The 21,077-nt window shown below is 44.4% G+C and overlaps 1 protein-coding gene across 7 annotated transcripts in view; it reads right to left on the reverse strand.

Moving 5' to 3' along the window:
- The window catches only part of rps6ka1 (ribosomal protein S6 kinase a, polypeptide 1), a 76,272-nt gene that overhangs the window by 27,053 nt on the left and 28,142 nt on the right, over positions 1–21,077 (reverse strand). For 2 of the 7 annotated variants that reach the window (XM_027142983.2, XM_027142984.2), the window contains exon 3: positions 3,587–3,640. The exons of 2 other annotated variants lie outside the window; for them this stretch is intronic. In XM_027142983.2, coding sequence (XP_026998784.2) covers positions 3,587–3,640 — 54 coding nt within the window. Of the gene's footprint in view, positions 1–3,586; positions 3,641–4,912; positions 4,943–5,238; positions 5,368–21,077 lie in introns of those variants that run through there. 3 more of the 7 variants (XM_027142987.2, XM_027142988.2, XM_027142989.2) reach the window with 3 other exon arrangements.

Consider the following 21,077-nt stretch of genomic DNA (forward strand, 5'->3'; position numbering starts at 1 on the left):
AAAAAAAAAAGCGTTTGTGAGGCATCGCAGTGGCTCACAAGTTCTTTCGCACCAGCTTTTGGCACATTGTGAACTGTAGAACTGAACAGAAGTCTTTATTTTGTCACATATACATTACAGCACAGTGAAATTCTTCCTTTGCCCAACAGTAGCGGCAGCTTGGCAGTTCTGGGGCTTGTACCCTGATCCTCTAAACAACAACCCAGAGGCTTAAACCCATTTGAGCTCCTGTGAGCCCGGAGGAGATGTTTTCCATCCTGAAGACATGACACACTGCCTCAACCCAGATTCCACTTCAACATACATGTCAGAAAGAACTCCTTCCTAAAAGACTAAACTATCCTGTTTACAACACTAAATAAATAACCGTAATTAATTATTAGTATGTAAGCTATCACAGGACAACAAGGACCGTGACTCAACAAAGGGAATACGTGACCGTGATTTGCAATGTGGAGCGGGATTTGTCCTGCGATCTTCTCCAGCCCGATGAAGCTGAATAAACTTCTTCATTAAGATCTTTGATGCCCTCGTCCTTTTATTTACTTACAACAGCTACACCGTGTCGTCACTCTTGGGTCTTAAGGTCAGACGTGATAAAGTGCTCCTGGAGCAGAGAGGGTTGAGGGGCCTTGCTCAAGTGCCCAACAGTGTCAGCTTGGCAGTGCTGGGGCTTGAACCCTGATCCTTCGATCAACAACCCAGATCCTTAACTGCCTGATCAGCCACTGCCCCAAAAAAGGGTTTTTGCATCAAGCTGGGGTCAGAGTGCAGGGTCAGCCATGGTGCGGCACCACTGTTTCAGGTGGGGGCTTGAACCCCGACCTTCTGATCAGTAACCCAATGCCTTCACAGTGGAGCCACCACGTCCCCGCTTTGGGACGACAGGATCTTATACATGACTACACCAAACACGCCCCACACACACACACACACACACACACACACACACACACACACACACACACACACACACACAGTAAGAAATTACAAATTGAATTGCACCCAGATTCCACTCCATGATACACATCAGAAAGAGCTCATTCCCAGAAAGGCTTAAGTATCATAAGGTAATACGTTTAAATCTCTAAATAAATAAACGTGATTAAATTGTTGGTATGGTAACAGCAGCAGGACATGAAGGACCGTCACTAAACAAAGGGTATACGTGACTGTGATTACCATTTATAGTTACCATTTGGGTGATAACTAACAATGCTGAGCCAAGTACGTGTACGTGACCATTATTAACATTTAAAGACATCTGGCTGGTCTCATCTCCTCTCTCTGTCTCGCTATATATGCCACCCCTAAGCTCCCAGGGTTCCTAGATTGATCGTCTCATCTTACAGAGCTACTTCCTGATGTTCTACCCCTGGTTGGAGTCTTATTGCCCCGTGCGCACTCTGCCAGCTATTGATCTGCAGGTGACTCATGGGATTGTTGTAGATGAAGCCGCCCAGAGACTGTCATGCCTTATGTGAACAGTTGTTGTGTCAGTCAGCTGTATGGTCTGGTCTTTATCAGCAATCATTTAAAGACTTTGACAGTAAGGATTTAGTGTTGGGTTCGTGGTGAACTCAGAATTTGTGCTGTTCCCTTTAGTTCCTCAGGAGCTCTCGGTTGCACAGATATATAGTAGTGTAAATTTATATTTTTAAATTAATTTGAAACTTTAATTGTATTTATTTATTCATGTTTCTTCTTATTTTTTTTCTCTCTCTTCTGTTTCTATACTTCTGGAAAGCCAGAATGGGAGATGAAGGGAGATGTTTAAAGGGCTATACAAATAAACTGAATTTGAGTTTGTCTGGATGACAATATGTGACCAGGCATTTGGGAGACACTCAGTTCTTACGCTCAATACACATGCAAATCAAAACTTGTAGGTAGGTTTGTGCTTAAAACTAACTAACTAACTAACTAACTAACTAACTAACTAACTAACTAACTAACTAACTAAATAAATAAATAAATAAGCTAATGGAAAAAGATCTTTTTGACTTTTAGTTCAGGGAACCAGGGGGACTTACATACTGTAGTCTTACGTAGTCAGAGCTTCAGACTGACAACAGAAGGTCTGGGACTCCACAGCAGCTTGTATTGGCCAATGTAAAGTAGGGCTGTAGCTAGCGAACATTTTAGGGACCGGGTATTCTACCGCAAATGTCATCGATTACTCGAGTAATCAGTTAAAATGTATTTCTGCTTAATTAAAGAGCAATATTAAATATGCAAGAGACAATAAGACGGGTCTCTTAAAATGAACAACTAATAGGTTCCTTTTTTTAGAAAAAGGAACTTTTTTTTATATATAAATGCATTATTTTTTTTTAAATACATAGTATGCAATGCATACAACAATATTTTATATAAAAAAAAATAACAAAACCTTGGACATTTTCTGTCATTTTCTCCTGTTTGTTTCTTCTCTTTGCTCATTGACGTTGTCATCACGCCCTTCCATTTTGCAGCCCGCCCTAGCACGCGCCCTCAAATCAAAAGACAGCTAACTCCTCGTGTTTCCTTCTACTTTGACATAAGCATGGTCACACACACACACACAAAATAATTGCACAAGAACGTGACGTGAGCTTTAAAATGAATTAAACCCCCGAGGCACGGGGAGAACATGCAAACTCCACACACACACAAGGTGGAGGCAGGAATCAAAACCCCAACCCTGGAGGTGTGAGGCGAACGTGCTAACCGCTAAGCCACCGTGCCCCTGTATTCAGTGTCATGTTTATTGAAAATGTAACATTGGTGGCTATACAAATCAGAGCAGCGTGCCACCGTAGACGGTCGATTTAAGAAAGTCGTGCAAATTACCGAGTCTGAGGTAAACTTCATATCATTTAGTAAATGCAGAGTTTAGCAGATCTGCATAAGTGCTCGTTGTCACTATTGTAAACACTACAGTGTCCTTCTTCCAAGAGCATCATGACAGCTTCGTTTCCAGTTGGACCGTTACAACACACCACACACACACGGCTCCCAGAAATCCTGTAGAATCCAACACACTGATAACTTTGAAAGTGCTTTTAATTTTGTGTGATGTATGCACCAGACTAAGGGGATGCTAACTTCCGGGTCGGTCTACAGGAATACGCCGTCTGTGTGGCACTCTATATCCAGTACAGGTCTGTACGAGTTACTGAATACATAATGTGTATTAACATAAGGCTGTACAGCATAAAACACACTCAACACACTAATCACAAAGAACTGTCTCTGTGTGTAAGACTTTAGGCCTCGACTATGTTCAGGTAGGCGGAGCTAGACGAGGCCAAACTCGCGATGTACAGTAGCTACTAGCCAATCAAAGACTAGAGGGTCAGATTTGTAGTAATGCAAACTGAAAAAGTGCAGCATCACCACATCCCAATTATTAATAACGACCAGATCTCTCTGCTGGTCACTGTTAAAAAAAAAAAAAAAAAACTCCAGATGATTTCCACTGTCAAGTTAATCGTGATGCTGATTCTTAGAAAAGATGATTTCTAACACATGTTAAAAATGAATGTTGATGGCAAATGAAGCTAACAGCACTCATCACACTTATAAACTGCATGTATGGTCTTACCTTCCTGTTAATATTGGCAAAGTCCTTCTCCACCCACATGATGTCACACGCTTTCTGGAGGAAGAACGGCACTGTTAGAAAGAATCAGCTTTTACATCCCGCCTGCATCCTGACAGGACTCGTCGTTTCACTTTATCTCTCACACACACACGCACACGCGCACAGGAAGACACTGACCACTATTGCCTCACCACTTATTTCCGTTTCCTTTGTTTCAACATGTGAGAATTTCTCATCTTTTTTCACGGTCTTGTTCTAAGCTACAGTAAGTGTCAGCTGTGCTCCGTCCCAAATCCACGTCCATTTAGCCTAGTCGCTAGGACGTCGATTTGAGAAACGGCCCAAACTACAGGCCACGTAAAAACTGCTTAACTCTGTCATTTCCGTGTGATGTACTGAGGCGTTAACCATCTGATTGTGGTCTTATATGAAACAAGCTGATCATGACATTCCAGCTGATCAGCTTGCACTCTGATCACATCCGGCGAATGTTTCTCATCGGTTTGATAAATTATAGTGAAAACTCTTCTGGAGTGGGAGATACTGTACGACCCTGCGGTTTAGGAGGAATATCGTGAGCTGCCGTGTTACAAAAACTGAGAGGTGTGACGCTGTACGACTTGCTCAAGGTAGCTCTTCCTGTGTTTCAACACTTACGTGCGTGCGCTTGATTTTGACTTCAGACAAATACACAGACAATTTTGTGAGATAAAGTATGCACAAATGCTTGTGCGGCGACTGGCTGAATAAGCTGATTCTCCTCAGCTGTGTGCGAGAAAACTCTTCCTGTTTATAAAACACTTCCAGCAGTCAGAGCACACACTGTTACTAACACACTAACATTGAATAAAATACTAATCCCTCACGTGAAATCTTATTCGACTAAAACTTATATCTGCTATCGATAAATATCGAATCAAATCAATGGCCGATTCCTCAAACCTGAGTTTAAGTCATCCCTAAACATCAAGTCACAGAACCAAACACCTCTAAAACTACTAACCCACCCTCCTGTCACTAATCCCGAATATTTCCGCTTACCAAACATAATTATTCCTTAACACAAACAGCCACTAATCCAAAAACTCCTAATCCCTAAAAATCCTCAGATATTAATAAACATCCTTCTAACCCACAGCGTCTGTGGTTATTAACGCACAAGTCCTATCGAACCCGCGAAACAAAAACACTTTGTTAAGGAACCATAAAGAAGTGAAAAGTGTCAGTTATACGAGTCAACCGATTCAAAGCAAAACTTTAGAAATGCAAATAAAGGTTAACACTCGTCTCGTCTATAACGCTAACAATCTAACCACTACTGTATACCCATCTCAGAAACATGATGAGATCTGCGTGAGGAGCTCGCTAGGGTGCTTCATCCATCCTGCTGAGGACTTGTGTAGAAATGAGGCGTGGTCAGTATTAGACAGGTGAGATCTTCTCAGGTTAAAGAAAAAAGCAGCTACATTTGCCTCCTGTACTGCATCTGATACACTACAGTCCTGACTTCCTCCACACACACAAATCACTAACAACTCTGACTCCTAGTGTAGAATAAACGTGTATCTACACGCCCTGATCCGCTCTTTATTCCGTCTTTCCCTCTCTCCCTCCTGCTGCTAAAGTGGATGGACAGAGCAGAGTAAACTTGCCTGAGGCATGCGCTGTTTGCTACGGAAGATATGCCTCCACATGTCCGAGCGCTGCAGACAATGACAGATTCGCAGCTCTCTCTTTCTCTCTCTCTCTCTCCCTCACACACACACAGTCGAAAGGAAATAAAAGGGGAAATGCAAATCTAAATGGCTAACACTGTGTGTGTCAGAGAGAAGAGCGAGAAGATGGGTGAGTGAGGCGGAAAGAAATAACAGAACTTTCTAAGGAAACTCTAACTCACGAGTCGAGTCACCCAGTGACCAGGAAACACCCACAGCCAAACAACCCCCCACCCCCACCTATCTAGTTTAACTGGCAGGTTATTAGATATATGTGTAGATATAATAATAATACATTTAACCTTGAGTTCAGTAGTAACTCAGTTACTCAGCAACTCCAGCTTGTTAGCCAACAGCTCATTATTCTTAACCCAAAAAGTAGTAAGTCCTAACTATACCTAACTATATCTTTAGTACCGCAACACTAGTACCCAGATCCCTAACCTCATTACCCCCAACCCTAACACTGGTACCCAGATCCCTAACCTCAGGACACATTATACTAAAGTACCACCCCCCAACACTCACATACCCTTGCACATGAAATAATAGTCAGTAAGGCACTGGGGACTGTGTGTGTGTGTGTGTGTGTGTGTGTGTGTGTGTGTGTGTGTGTGTGTGCCTGCTTGTGCAGCTGGAATATGAGAACTCATGCATCAGTAAAATTACTATACACAGCAATGGTTTTGTCTTGCTGCATACATTTATATCAGCATCTAAACACACACACACACACACACAAACAGTGATTGTATTGCAACAATATGGAAAGGATGGAGTGAGAGAGCTGGGGTCCATAGCCAAGAAACATTACTTTCAGAAACGTGTGTGTGTGTGTGCGTGTGTGTGAAGATCCCCCCTACCCCCCACAGGACATGAATATGCATAAAAATGTTAATGAGGTGGTACATAAAAGCAACAGCACTTAAGGAAGGCCTGAAAGTGTTGCACTTGAGAAACAGAAACACACACTCTCTCTTAGTTGCACTCTATTATCTGAACATAGCTCTCTTTGGTTCCCATTGCTAATAAGTGTATTTCCCCTGTTAACCACAAGGGGTCAGGCGTTCATTCACTAAAGCTAAAAGTCTGCATGATGAAACAGCATCCACTTTCTCGCATTAATCTCTTAGAGTAAAACCCAGCGGAGGGATTAGAGAGTGAAACAGCAGACATAGAGTAAGATTAGTACTGACAGGAAAGTGAAAAGAAGTGAGACGATCTACAGAGGAACGAGAGCGGAGGGAGAAGGATATTGTGGACCAAAAAATCGTGTGTTCTTGCCTCACATGCCGTGTCCTGTCAGTGCATCCACACACAGGCCGTGTCCAGTAGAGACAGTGAACAGAGTTTAGGAGCTCGCTGGTGGTGGTGGTGGTGGTAGTAAAGGAAAGGTAAAATCCTCTCATATATGACTGAACATATCTCTGAAAGTCCAGAGAACTTTGTGAAACAGCATCATCAGGCATATCTTAAACACACAGCACTCCTCCAACACAAGTCACAGCAGGCAGAGATAATTCTTCTTCAAAACTTTCACACGCAGGACAAGCAGACACACATACACACGCACACACACACACTTCAAGGCTGTGTATGTGTATGAGTGTGTGCATGTTACTCTCGATCCTTCTGCAAACATTTACTCCACTAATCCCACCATTTCTCACCAACAGAAAAGAAATCCCAATGATCTCTGAGGTTGCCAGATTTCTCTTGGGTCCCTTTAATAATACACTGGATCACATTAAAGTTGCTTTAAAGGTGGGGTGCACGATGTCTGAGAAATGCTTCAGAAAACTGAGTCGGGCCGACAAACAAAACAAAAAAAGGTGTAGCCAATGAGCAGAAAGGGGCGTGTCTTTTCAATATGGGCGGAGAGAGTGTTCAGTGCGCGTGTGTGACATTAGCAGAAACCAAATGATTGTTGTAATACAGTAATACAGTATATGCCGTCTAATACAGTATATGCCGTCCTTTGCATTATGATGATGCTTGTGTCATTTTTGCTCGTTTGTTTATCTGCAATCATATTGTTCTTCCTTTCAGCTATGATAGACACATTTCTTTCTTAGTTGCCTGGGTTACGTATGTATGTGTGGGCGGAGCTATCAGTGCAGGGGTGGGACCCATTTGGGTTAGGGGCGTGTTTGGTTTGGTGATTTCTAATGTCAACATTGGCTTTCAAACAACGTACACCCCACCTTTAAATGTCAAAAAATAAAACAAGCAGAGAGGTCTGGTCCTCAATGTAATAACACGACCACAACTGATTTAATACTAATAAAAAGGAAAGGAGCTGTGTGCGAAAGCCTACTGCTCCAAATGCATTATGCACGTACACGCAGACAGACATGTGTATGCATGTGCACATACACACATCCGCAGACACGCTTGCAAGCTCAGTGTTAATCGTTTTTAATGCTTCGCTGTACAACGGTTAAGTCTGAAGCTTGTTAACGTTCGAACTCGGACGTCGCCGTGTTCCGCTCAGGACGGTCGATATCGTGAGCATGTCAGGGTCAAAAGTCAAACTGTGCGCAAGAAGGTTTCCAGACGCCTTAGTAGGCAAAAAGAAACTGCTAATTTACTGAGCTGCTCAGAACATCCTGTCCAATCAGAACCTCCAGGCCCTGATTGGCGGTTCTCACTGGCAGAGTGATGTAATCCCACAGGGTCATGAATGAATGTGTGTTTGGGAGAATAAAATGTGAATGAGAGTTCGGAAAACAGAGACAGGAGGAGTGAACAAATGAAAATTTGGGAGAAAGAGAACAAGCGAGGAAGAAAAGAAATTTTAAGAGCTATGGAGAGAGAGAGAGAGAGGTGAAGGAGGAAAAATGAGCGCGAGAAAGAGAGAATGGGCAGGATATATAAAGACAAAGAATGGAGAGCAGGAAAAAAAAATTGGCTGTAGAGTAACCATAGTGATACGGATGAGCTCAGTCACCATGACAACACACCGCTGTGTGATAGCGTGAAATAACACACACAACTCACACTCACATGCTGAGGAAGAATGGAAGAATGAAAGAATGAATGAACCAACATTAGTGAAACTGAATGTTATGTAATTATAGCATCATCTATATCATCATCATCATCATCATCGGCTAAAGAGCTCAAAATAGGATAAATCTAATCTTAGAACTAAAGCGGCTGAAAAGATCGCTTCAGGTCGACGTCTCAGGAATATTTGCTGATCCAGAGCCAACACCACCACGTCATAGCATGGAGATCAGACGCGAGTGAACCGTGCTGCTAGCCTGCTGTTCTTGCCATGGAGGAGTGAAGTGATTGCATTACCAAGACGGGTGGATTACCAGAAGCTCAACTGCAACTTTTCTGTCTCAGACAAACAATTTAGAAAAAGAACAAGATTAAAGTGTTCCCTGTGAGGATCGCAAGATATCTAGAAGTGTACCAGCTCCAGTCAAACAGACAGTCAAAGAGAAGTTACCAAACTCTGTGTGGTCTCTGAGGCCAACAACCTCCTAATCAATACACAATTGTCAGACTGTATCTGACTGTAGAAAGGACATTATTCATAATAACACTCTCTGGTATTTATAACAGTTTATAATCACACCCTCCAGTGTCACCCAAATGAGGACAAGGTTCACTTTCGAGTCTGGTTCCTCTCAAGGTTTCTTCCTCTTCCATCTAAGTTTTACCTCACCACAGTCACCTCAGTCACCTCAGACTTGTTCACTGGGGATAAATACAAACACATTTAAATTTAAGTCTAATAATCTTGAATCTTTTTTTTTTTTTACTATATTCTTATGTTCTGTAAAGCTGCTTTGACACAATGTCCATTTGTTTTAAGGTCTATACAAATAAAAAGGAGTTGAATATAAAGCAGTGTGTAGCAGTTGCACGTGTAATTTATTTTAAAGTTAAAGGTGCGGTGCACGATCTCTGAAAGCCAATGTTGACATTTGAAATCACCAAAACAAACACGCCCCTAACCCAAATGGGTGTCACCCCGGTTTTGATAGCTCTGCCCCACACATACACACGCAACCCAGGCAAATATTATGGCGGAACCTGCCGGGGCAGCTGGCCGAGGGTATATTTTTATCAATAAATGAACACAATGAGTAATACTATGGTAATACAAATGTATCGACCATTCAACACCTAGAACCCGAGGCAGAGGTAACGGCAGAGGCTAATGTCAGACACGCGCACTGAACACTCTCTCTGCCGCATATTGTCAAGACACGCCTCTTTCGGCTCATTGGCTACACGTTTGTCGGCCCGACTCCGTTTTCTGAAGCATTTCTCAAACCTCCTGCACCCCACCTTTAAAGGAAGTTGGCTGCCAGATGGTTTCTTATTCCCTGACCAAGAAAATTCACTCTGAGGAAAAACTGGGCACAGAGAGTGACCTGTATGTTTACTGAAGTTATAATAATCCAAGCCTTAAAGGCAATTTAGAGCTAATGTAGTCCATCGGTGGAAAGTGTATGCAGTATTACAGCAAGTGTGTGTGTGTTTGTGTGTGTGTGTGTGCCTATAAAAAATTATAGAGTGGGCCCACGGAGTCACTATAAGAGCTAGAACATCTAAGGCCACTTAATCCTGACCTTAGACCTCACACACACACACACACACACCCAACACACACTTGAATCTCTTCAGGTTCTGATGCTTCTGTATTAGTTAATAAAGCCCATTAGTGCTTAGATGGCACAACCATTTCGCACACAGAGAACACACACACGGGTTTGGAGAACACTCCGTCACAGTAAACAAGATGATAGTGTCTGCGAAAAGGTGAGTGATTCATGCAGCTAAACGAAACAATAAAACCATCAAATCAAGGACAGAGCCCCATAAATTACCATCTCTCTCTTTCACACACACACACACACCACACACACCCCCCAGACACAGTGCCTGCACACAGCACTCAGCAATCAATATCACTAGCAGCTCTATTAGAGCACGAGGTAATGCTGGTGTGTCTGCAAAAGTCTAAACGTAATTAACACGGTATAATATGTGATGCTGTGCTGTGGTAGGAAAGGGAGAAACCAGTTCAGGACGCGCTGGTGTAGAAAACTAATCCACCTCAGTGTGCGGACATTAACACGGCTTCACGGTGACCTGGGCTGATTGTTTTTCTATGACGGTCGACTTAATTCCTCTTCTGTCACATGAATTTGACGACAATTCCGATGAATCTGTAACATAATTAACTTCAGCTTCACTTGACCCTTCCAGAGAGCTGAGGTTATGAGCCTTATCTTATTTAAAGCAAAGACGCATGAGCAGGAATGTGCGAATGCAATTGAGTATGTGCGAATGTGTGAGTGGGTGTGAGTGTAAAGGAGAGTGAAAATATATGATACTGTGTGTGTGTCTGTGTGAGAGTGAGTGTGTCTGTGTGAGAGTGTGTCCAATAGAAATGGGAATAAATAGAATCATAGAAAAAGAGGTTTATGAAATGATGAGTGCGTCTCACTCTGTATGAAACGGAAGAGAGAAAGTGTGTGTGTGTGTGAGTGTGTGTGTGTGTGTGTGTGTGCACGCACAGGGTCCAAAGGGCATCTTTCTCTAAGTGATAAAAAGCAGTAGAGACATAAATTGCCCTGTAATGATCGGACACATTTCCCAACATGCCCTGTGATGTAGGGCACTAAGTGTAGTGCTGCGCACTGAAGAGGAGCTGAAACACTGTATATTGAGAGAGAAACCAGCGGCTCAGCACATGTTCGTCACAGCAGGTCTTCTGTCCGATCAGTCGTCACGTAATCCTGTAATGAAGGGTCCATTTTTATCCGGAGGGGCGTGGCCTCTGCCAGGATGACTCCGCCCACAAAGCCTGGATGGTTTGGCGAGGATGAAGACGGTGTAATTGTGTGTAAACCTGGTGGCAGTCTGTATGAACACCTATTATCTCGGGGAAGAATTGTAGTAGTGTAGAGTGTGAAAGAAAACCGATGGGTCTCAAACTCACAAGTGTATAATGTACTTCAAGCATGGCTGAGTTTTCTCATTTCTCCTAGAGACTAATGGCTGTCAGAGAGGGGTGTGTGTGTGTGTGTGTGTGAGAGAGAGAGAGAGAGAGAGAGAGAGAGAGAGAGAGAGAGAGAGAGAGAGAGAGAGAGAGAGAGAGAGAGAGAGAGAGAGAGAAACCGAGAAAGAGAGAGAGAGAGACACACACACAGAGGAGTACAGAGAGAACGAGAGAGAGAGAGACCAAGAGAGAGAGAAACAGAGGGAGACAGAAAGAGAGAGACAGAAAGAGAGAGACAAAGAGACAGAAAGAGACAGAGAGAGATCCCAGTATAAATTAGAACAGCTGTGTGAGAGACCTTTAAGGACACCATCATGTGCTGCTAATTGAGTTGTTGATGCACAACACCGACCCTGAAAATACTCATTTCTGATTGGCTGACAAAAGTCCATCAATCCAACACACAGGACGTACAGTACAGCAGCTGACAGGAGATTTCCTCTTCCAACCTTTTCCACACTTTGTAGTGTTGCAGCCTGAAATGAAGAGTATTCCTATTCGATCTACACAATATGTGGAACATTTACAAGTCAAATCTCTCTCACACACACACGTATGCGCACACACACACACCAAACAAAAACAGACCCCTGTGGTTGTCCACCTTTGGCTTCAATAACAGCTGGAACATGCCTCAGCTTTGCACATCTGGATCCGGATATGTTTGTCATTTCCTCTTGGCAGAATTGTTCAAGTTGTTAGAAAGCAGCAGCGATTTTTAGTCCAGGTTTTAAGAGTAGAAAATGTTGAAATGTTAAAAGAGGCACATTAATAAATTGCTAATTGTATTTGTCAAGTACACAACCGTACACCGTACGACATGCAGTCAAAAGCTTTTTAAATAAGAATGTGGGTGGAAAAGGGCAGAAAGTGTACAGAGGAATAGTGAAATACACTGTATATATGCATGAGTTCAGACAAGTGACAGAACAGTAAGACTATTGGGAGTTTAATTGTTCTGCAATAAATGATGTGTGTGTTGCACAGACACACACACACACACACACACACACACACACACACACACACACACACACACACACACACACACACACACACACACACACACACACACACACACACAAGTCCAACGTACAGGTTCAAGTCCAGGTATCGTCGTGGTTGAGTCCGGCTGGCCTGCAGGACTAAGCTCCTGTTCTCTCTCTCTCACTACAAAGAAGAGGATAGATCCTGTCAGAGATTTCCTGAGTCCGGACAGCTGAGTCACTGGCTATTTTCAAGCGGCGGCCGAAGACCAACAGTACTTATTCAGGAAACACTTCAACAGCATTCTTTCCTTAGCTTTTGCATAAAAAACAAACAAACAAAAAAACAAAAACAAAAAACAAACAAAAAAAAAAAACCACAACCTTTGAAATATTTCATTGTAACTTTGAACAAATGTCTTGAACTCAAGGTTATCTTAAGATTGTAACCTAGTGAGCCAGCATTAATGTAAGGGCATCTGCCAAATGTTGTAAATGTAAATATGCGTGTCCGCCGTGTGCGTGTCCGCCGCGCGCGTGTCCGCCGTGTGTGTGTGTGTGTCCGCCGTGTGTGTGTGTCCGCCGTGCTCAGCCTCGCCACTTGCAAACCAGATCCTTATTGTGTTTAGATTGTAGAAAGCAGCAGCACGCCTAAGAGACTCCTCAGTGTTGGACAAGGAGTGTAAAGACAGTCTGCCAGAGCGAGTGAGAGCAGGACAGTCTGCCAGAGCGAGTGAGAGCAGGACAGTCTGCCAGACTGGTGGGTTTAGTTCTAAAGGGTCCTGGCTGCTTGAGAAGCTCCACACTACACTGCATGTTACTGTAAACAAGGAAACTGCACACGGGGAGGAAAACAAGTGTGACAAGTGACAAGTGTGAAGGCCAAAAAAAAGTGTGAGTGAGTGGAAGAGAGAACGCAGGTGACGACGGATGACAGACCGCTTCAGCTGCCGAACACGTCTTCATACAGACACTAATTTATGAGCATGCATGAAGTTTACGGCAGCTGTCAGGACGTCACTTTGGACAGAAGAGACTGAGATGCTGCGTATGCAGGATGTGGGTTAGGGTTCCAGCGTGTAAATGCTTTCTCTACCTGAAGCCTCTCCAGCAGTCCTGGTGAAGTCTGGAAGTCAGCTCTTAAGTTCCTCACTTCCTCTTCGTTAGCTCAAAGCAGTAATTGGATTTTTTTATGCAAACTCCAAGGAATCGATCAAACTCTTCATTTCCATGTCTTATCTTTCTCTGTGCTCTGAGCCGCACGCTCGTCTGAAGCGCCGAGCCAGAAAGAGAAGAAGAAAGATCCTGAATGACTCAGCAGGCTGCGACCTTTCAGAGTCGTGTTGGCTATTAAAGCATGATGATAAATCATGTAGTGAAATAAAAACAAGGGACACAAACAGAAGAAGAGCTAAATAAGCAAGGAGAGAGAACTGTTTTTGTGTTCACACACACACACGGTCGATATGTATATATCACTCAAACACACACACACGCAGACGCAAGCTCTCACACACGCAGACGCACACACACTCAGGCGCACACACACGCAGACGCACGCTCGCACACTCGCAGACACACTCAGATGCACACTCGCAGACACACTCAGATGCACACTCGCAGACACACTCAGATGCACACTCGCAGACACACTCAGATGCACACACGCAGACACACTCAGATGCACACACGCAGACACACTCAGATGCACACACGCAGACACACTCAGATGCACACACGCAGACACACTCAGATGCACACACGCAGACGCACACACACTCAGGCGCACGCTCGCAGACACACTCAGATGCACACATGCAGACGCACACACACTCAGGCGCACACACGCAGACGCACGCTCGCACACACGCAGACACACTCAGATGCACACACGCAGACACACTCAGATGCACACACGCAGACGCACACACACTCAGGCGCACGCTCGCAGACACACTCAGATGCACACATGCAGACGCACACACGCAGACGCACTCAGACGCACACACGCAGATGCACGCTCGTACACACAGACGCACGCTCGTACACACACAGACGCACGCTAGTACACACGCAGACGCACGCTCGTACACACGCAGACGCACGCTCGCACACACGCAGACGCACGTTCGTACAAACGCAGACGCACACACGCAGACACACTCAGACGCACACACGCAGACGCACGCTCGTACACACGCAGACGCACGCTCCTACAGACGCACACACAGTCGCTCGCTTGCACACACACAGACACACCAACACGAGTATATAACTCACTTATGTAAGAGTGAGTGTGTAATATATCAAGGACAATCATCATTATCGTGGTTTTCTCTGTCTCTCTCTCTCTCTCTCTCTCTCTCAGCTTGCTGTTGATAATACGTTGGATCTATATGACAGACTGGCAGTCAGCTCGCTCACTGCAACACTACAGTGTGTGACTAGATGATGTCATCATATCCGCATGGCTGGTTCTGGAAGGCCAGAGCAGGAAGTGATGTTGTTGTAGTGCTGACACGGCAACTACATAAATAGCTACAAACATATGCACACCGAATCACAGCTAGGTCAGGAGTGGGGGAGAGAGACGAAGAGAGAGAGAGTGTGTGTGCGTGCGCACACACGTGTGAGAGAGAGAGCGAGAGAACAGAAGGAAAGACTGGTAAAGCCTCTAATCAACCAAAACTCATCCCCCATCCTGAGACTTTCCTCTCTTTCTGTGTGTGCGTGTGTGTGGGTGTGTGTGTGTGTGCGCGTGTGTGGGTGTGGGTGTGTGTGCCTGCAATGCTGAGTCTCACAGTCTGTAATACACACACACAAACAGGAAGTGAAAGGATTGAAATGTTCTGCAGAAAGCTGAAGGACAGAGACTTCTTCACACATGTACACATGTCAGTAAAACAATCTCTACTGATTGCCTCACACACACACACACACACACACACACACACACACACACACACACACACACACACACACACACCTCTCACTCTTTTACAGAGAGACATTTTGTATTTGTTGATCCCTGAACTGAAGCAGTTAGAGCTGAATAATATCTGGCTTTCAGTCACTGTGTGTGTGTGTGTGTGTGTGTGTGTGTGTGTGTGTGTGTGTGTCAGGCTGTACTACAGGTGTAAGAGTGGAGCTGAGAGCAGCAGTTCAGACAGTGAGTGCCACAGTGGGTCATGAGAGCAGCTTTATGTCTGCGAGACTGTTGCTGTGGGCCATAACAATGATGATTACATACTGTGGGGCTGAGAGGGAAGCATAGAAAGTGCAGGAGAGAGAGAGAGAGAGAGAGAGAGAGAGAAGGATAGAGAGAGAAAGAGAAATAGAGAGGAGATAGAGAGAGAGAGAGAGAGAGGGAGGAGAGAAATAGAGAGAGAGAGAGAGAGAGAGAGAAGGATAGAGAGAGAAAGAGAAAGAGAGGAGATAGAGAGAGAGAGAAGGCCAGAGAGAGAGAAAGAGAAATAGATAGAGAGAGAGAAATGGATAGAGAGTGAGAGAAAGAAATAGAGATGAGAGAGAGAGACAGTAAGAGAGAGAGAGAGAGAGAGAGAGAGAGATAGAGAGAAAGAGAGAGAGCTGAATAAAGACAGTGACAGCAGACTGTAAGTAAGAGCACTACATAATGTACTGTACAGGACACCGGAGCAGGTTCACTGGACCTTTGACCTGTGATTAAACAAACCAAACCATCATTTTAAAGCCACTGTACTTGAACCGAGACCACTGTGTGTGTGGGGAAGGGGGGTGTCTGACTTCGAGATGGGGGGTCTGACTGCGAGGAGGGGGGTCTGACTGCGAGGAGGGGGGTCTGACTGCGAGGAGGGGAGGTCTGACTGCGAGGAGGGGAGGTCTGACTGCGAGGAGGGGAGGTCTGACTGTGAGGAGGGGAGGTCTGACTGTGAGGAGGGGGGCTGACTGTGAGGAGGGGGGGGTCTCACTGTGAGGAGGGGGGTCTCACTGTGAGGAGGGGGGTCTGCAGGCCATGAATCAAATCACATTACCCGACGCGGCTGTTTCTGCTTGACATCATAGACACACATTTGTAGCAGCTTTGGACTAAGTTAACTAGTATTACTCATCTTCACCATGTGACCTGACATGAAGCCTTTTCTTCATCATGCTCATGATTACAGTGATGTGATCCAGGTGCTGTTTGTCTTCACTGTTACTCCCCCAGATAATCCTCCATTACTAGTCCACACACACTTATCTTACACACGTCAACGGAAACATACACTGGAAAGTCAGTGTGCACGCGTGTGTGTGTGTGTGTGTGTGTGTGTGAGAGAGAGAGAGAGTTCTGCAGCATGTTCTGTCTCATCTGGCTCAATGTAGTGGAATGTAAAGTATTTGTCCCGGTCTCCTCCCAAAGACGAGTTCATACAGTGTTCTGTCTCTCTCTGTCTCTCTCTCTCTTTTTGGCTGTCTCTCAGTCTCTCTCTCAGTCTCTCTCTCTCACACACACACTTTATCAGACATACTACCCCAAGCACTGGATACACCCTGCTATCAGCACCTTTTCAAACATGAGTTCTAGCAACACACACACACACACACACACACACACACACACACACACACACACACACACACACACACACACACACGCCGTAAAGCTTAAGGTCAAAGAATTATGTACACATCACTTCAAGACTGACTATTAATGCCTTGCCGTGGCAACATGTTGCCGTGGATACACACACACGACATGTACAGTACTGCAGTACTGCTGTACAACACACACACACAAACACACACGCACACAACTAATGGTTGATGTGCCAGGACTGCAGGCCAAAACTGCTCTAACACACCCTTAACACATTCCCCTTGGAACGTCCCACCATGTAACATCTGGACTGTGATGTTCACTGCAGGCTTTTGGGAGCCAGACTGACATTTCTGTTAACTTCCTTATTTTATTTAGGAAATGTGGTGGTTTAAGCTCTGGGTTGGTGATTGGACTGGCAAACTGCCACCATTGGGGTCTTGAGCAAGGCCCTTAACCCACTGTGTGTGTGTGTGTGTGTGTGTGTGTGTGTGTGTGTGTGTGTGTGTGTGTACTGTACGCACAGTTGCCGTCCCACTCGGTTCCTCTCACTAGACGCTTAGTCACTCTAACGGTCAAACAACCGTGTGACACTGTGAGCAATCAACCAGAGATTAGTGTGTGAGATTAAAGCAGAGCTGAGCTGCTGTGATACTACACACACACACGACACACACCACCTGCTCGAGCACATTCACACACACACACACACTCCCGTCATCATGCAGTCTTCCTGTCATTCAGCTAAACACACAGTAACAGACTGACTGCAGGCAGGCAGGAGCTCTGCACAGGCAGGAGCTCTGTGTGTGTGACGCTGTTTCACAACCAGATGGACACGACGACGTTAAACTGTTCCATCTCTCTAATCTCAACTGCTTTATATATCACAGCGGTTTATATACGCTTTAGTACGTCTCACACTGAGGAGTGGCTGTGAAAATAAACCCCAAATCTAACCATCTCACAAAGGTAGGGGAGGAGGAGGAGGAGGAGGAGGAGGGGGAAATGAAAAGGAGAAAGAGGAGAAGTAGAAGGGGCAGAGGAAAAAAAAAGTAGGCCGGCAAGAAGAAGAAGGACAAAAAGTAGAAAAAGGACGAGAAGAAGAAGATGGACGATAAGAAAAGGAAGGAGGACGAGAAGAAGGACAAAAAAGAAGAAGTACGAGAAGAAAAAGAAGAAGACAAAAAAGGAGGAGGACGACAAGTGGAAGAAGGGGGAAAAGAAGAAAATGGACGAGAAGAAGAAGAAGGGCAAAAAGAAGAAAAAGAAGAAGGATAAAAAGAAGAAGGAAGAGAAAAAAAAGAAGAAGGTTATGGTTCTTCAGTTTTGTCTGATTTTACGCATCTATTGACATTTCAGGCCCAGAGATTCTGATCAAATCCCAGATCAGGATAAGATCCATGCCCTCGGTGTCTAAACTGTGTTACACTGGGATTGTGTCCGTCAGCTGTGTGTGTGCGTGCGTGCGTGCGTGTGTGTGAAGTGTGAGATCCACAACAGCAGAGCGTCAGGTCTGATCCCAGTGTCTGAATAAATCAGCCAGAAATCTGATTAGTTCCAGAGAAGACGAGAGACGTGAAAGAGGGAAAAACGACAGTGTCTGACTGGTTAGCATTGTTGTGTTACATGTTAGTACAGAACATGAGCTTCTGCCTGAGGACTAGAGCTTTTATCTACACTCTGAGAAAAGACCAGACCAGATGAGACGAGAGCAAGAAAAAGGAAGAAAAGAGAAAAGAAAATAATGGGGGGGAAAAGAAAAGAAACGAAACGAAAAGAAAGAAGAAAGCAACAGTGTAATAATTCTAGTCTCTGTGGGGCAGATGATGATGATGATGATGATGGAGGAGTGGGACATGTTTTCGAGTGGGAAGAAGCTTCATCATTTTTCTTGGCTTTTAAAAAAAAAAAAAAATTAGAAAAATGTTTTTAAACAAAACATTTAAACAAAACACACACAAATGAGGAGTTTATCGTGACAGGTGATTGAGCTGCTCCAAACCCAGCCGGCTGTTTAACGAGGAGGCCACAGCAGAAATAAAGCCTAGAATACACCACGTAACCATTTCATTATAAATGTTGCTGTTGTTCTTTCAGCTGCTCCCTGTTCAAGGTCTCCACAGTGGATCGTCGGGGTTTTACACCGGATGAGCGTCCTTACACAACCCTCCCATTTTATCAGGGTGCTGAGTTAACCTCTCAATGACTGGATCAGATCCCTGCCTGGGATTCGCACCCATGCTGCGTCAACGAGAGCCAGAAAACCTGCCACCGGACCACCAAGAGGCTAACATTACATTATATATGCGATCGGTACATTTGTAAACTCACACACTTTATTGTATAATGTACATCCCCGTGTAGAAAAAAGGGGGGTGAACACTTATGCAAATCGCTACAGACTTACTGGGAGTTTTTAAACTACTGTCTGGTCACATACTGTAGAACCACAGTGTACTAAACACAGTAAATAATGAACCCCACTGATTAATCAATACCCAGGATGCAGTTTGTTGCGTGCATGACATCAGACTGCATCGTTACCGAGGTGATTTCAGTCTTTTTCACCGCTGTTTCGTTTCGGTGTGCGCTTCGCTTCGCCTCGCATTGTGACGATCGTTAAAAATAATCCTCAGTAGAGTTGCGTATCTGGTAATAAAGTATTGGCAATGATTGCGAGCTGAGACTCGAACTGCAGCCTGCTACAATAACGCTGAAACTAATTAGCTCATATTAAACACTGCTCATTAAAAAAAGAAATAAATAAATAAAATGAAGGAACAGGAAGTGGAATAATTAAGTCCCCTTGGCTTCTGGGGGGAAAGTAACGATAGCAGTCCTGCTGAAAGCCGTCAGTGGCTCAGTGGATCCAAGATGGCATCATTTCCATTCAGCCAGTCTGCTGTGAGAATCCTGCAGCTCGAACAGTAAACTCTCACACTGAATGTCATCAGGTCCAGCCATCGCTGTGGGAACGACTTCGGGATTATTAGCATTTAGTCCAGTCCTTGTTTTCATTTATTTATTTATTTTACATGCAGAAAATATAATCCATGATCAGCAGAACATGATCGAATTAAAGTTCCCTATGGGGGTGGGGGGTGAAGGGACCAGATTTTCACCATTCAAAATCACTATCTTTGCTTGTGGATAAAGAATTTGGGGTATAAAACAGGGGTCAGCAGCCCCGCGGCTCCGGGGCCGCAAGTGGCTCTTTCATCCCTCTGCTGCGGCTCCCTGTAGTTTGGAAAAGAAATATTTTATTTCAATTTATTTTATTTTAGTGAGTTAGTCTAAAAAAAAAACTTAATTCTAAATTCTAAGATCATGATGCTCTTTTACCATTAAAATAAACCGTGTTCGATTTTTTTTGTCGCTCAAAATACGCGTCGTAACTGTCGGCGAAATCCGACACAGAAGCAGACGCGTTTTTGGTTCGCTGCAGCCGGCGAGTTAAAATTTTTATGTCATGAATACGAAGAGGTCACGATTAGACATTGAACGTTTTATTTGAAAGTAACCTTCGACCCAGCGTCTTTTTTGTTAAGGTTAGTTCAAACTGTTCAAAACATTTTTGTTAAATAAAATGTCGTTTACTCTGTAGCAGTTCGTTGAGTTCGTAAATGCAACACACTACAGTTTTTTCTATACTTTCCATAAAGGTAAAAAAACGATATATGCGGCGTATATATTTTAGATGTCAATAGGGTTTTGTGGCTCCTGTGTTTTTTTTCTGTTGCCGACCCCTGGAATAAAATAAAAAATTTTTTTACAACATACTCAAAAGCTACAAGGTTTGGCTTTTCATAATGACGAGTAACATCAACAACAAAATTATGATTAAAGTCCTGAATGTAATCAGACATATGCAGCTACACAGGAGAGGGGCGGAGCCACCAGGCACAAACGCTGGATGGGGGAAAAAAATCAAGACGTCTGAGTCAGTCTGGGGGATGAGACGTCTTACAAATGCCTTCTAAATCAGCTCAGGTGTTTATTAGGTGTCTATCTGTACGCCTCTCCCTCTCGCCCTCCGTCCGTACTCCTCTCCCTCTCTGTCCGTACGCCTCTCCCTCTCGCCCTCTATCTGTACGCCTCTCCCTCTCGCCCTCTATCTGTACGCCTCTCCCTCTCGCCCTCTATCTGTACGCCTCTCCCTCTCGCCCTCCGTCCGTACCCCTCTCCCTCTCACACCCTT

Source organism: Tachysurus fulvidraco, chromosome 12 (assembly GCF_022655615.1).
Source record: "Tachysurus fulvidraco isolate hzauxx_2018 chromosome 12, HZAU_PFXX_2.0, whole genome shotgun sequence".
Taxonomy (NCBI): domain Eukaryota; kingdom Metazoa; phylum Chordata; class Actinopteri; order Siluriformes; family Bagridae; genus Tachysurus; species Tachysurus fulvidraco.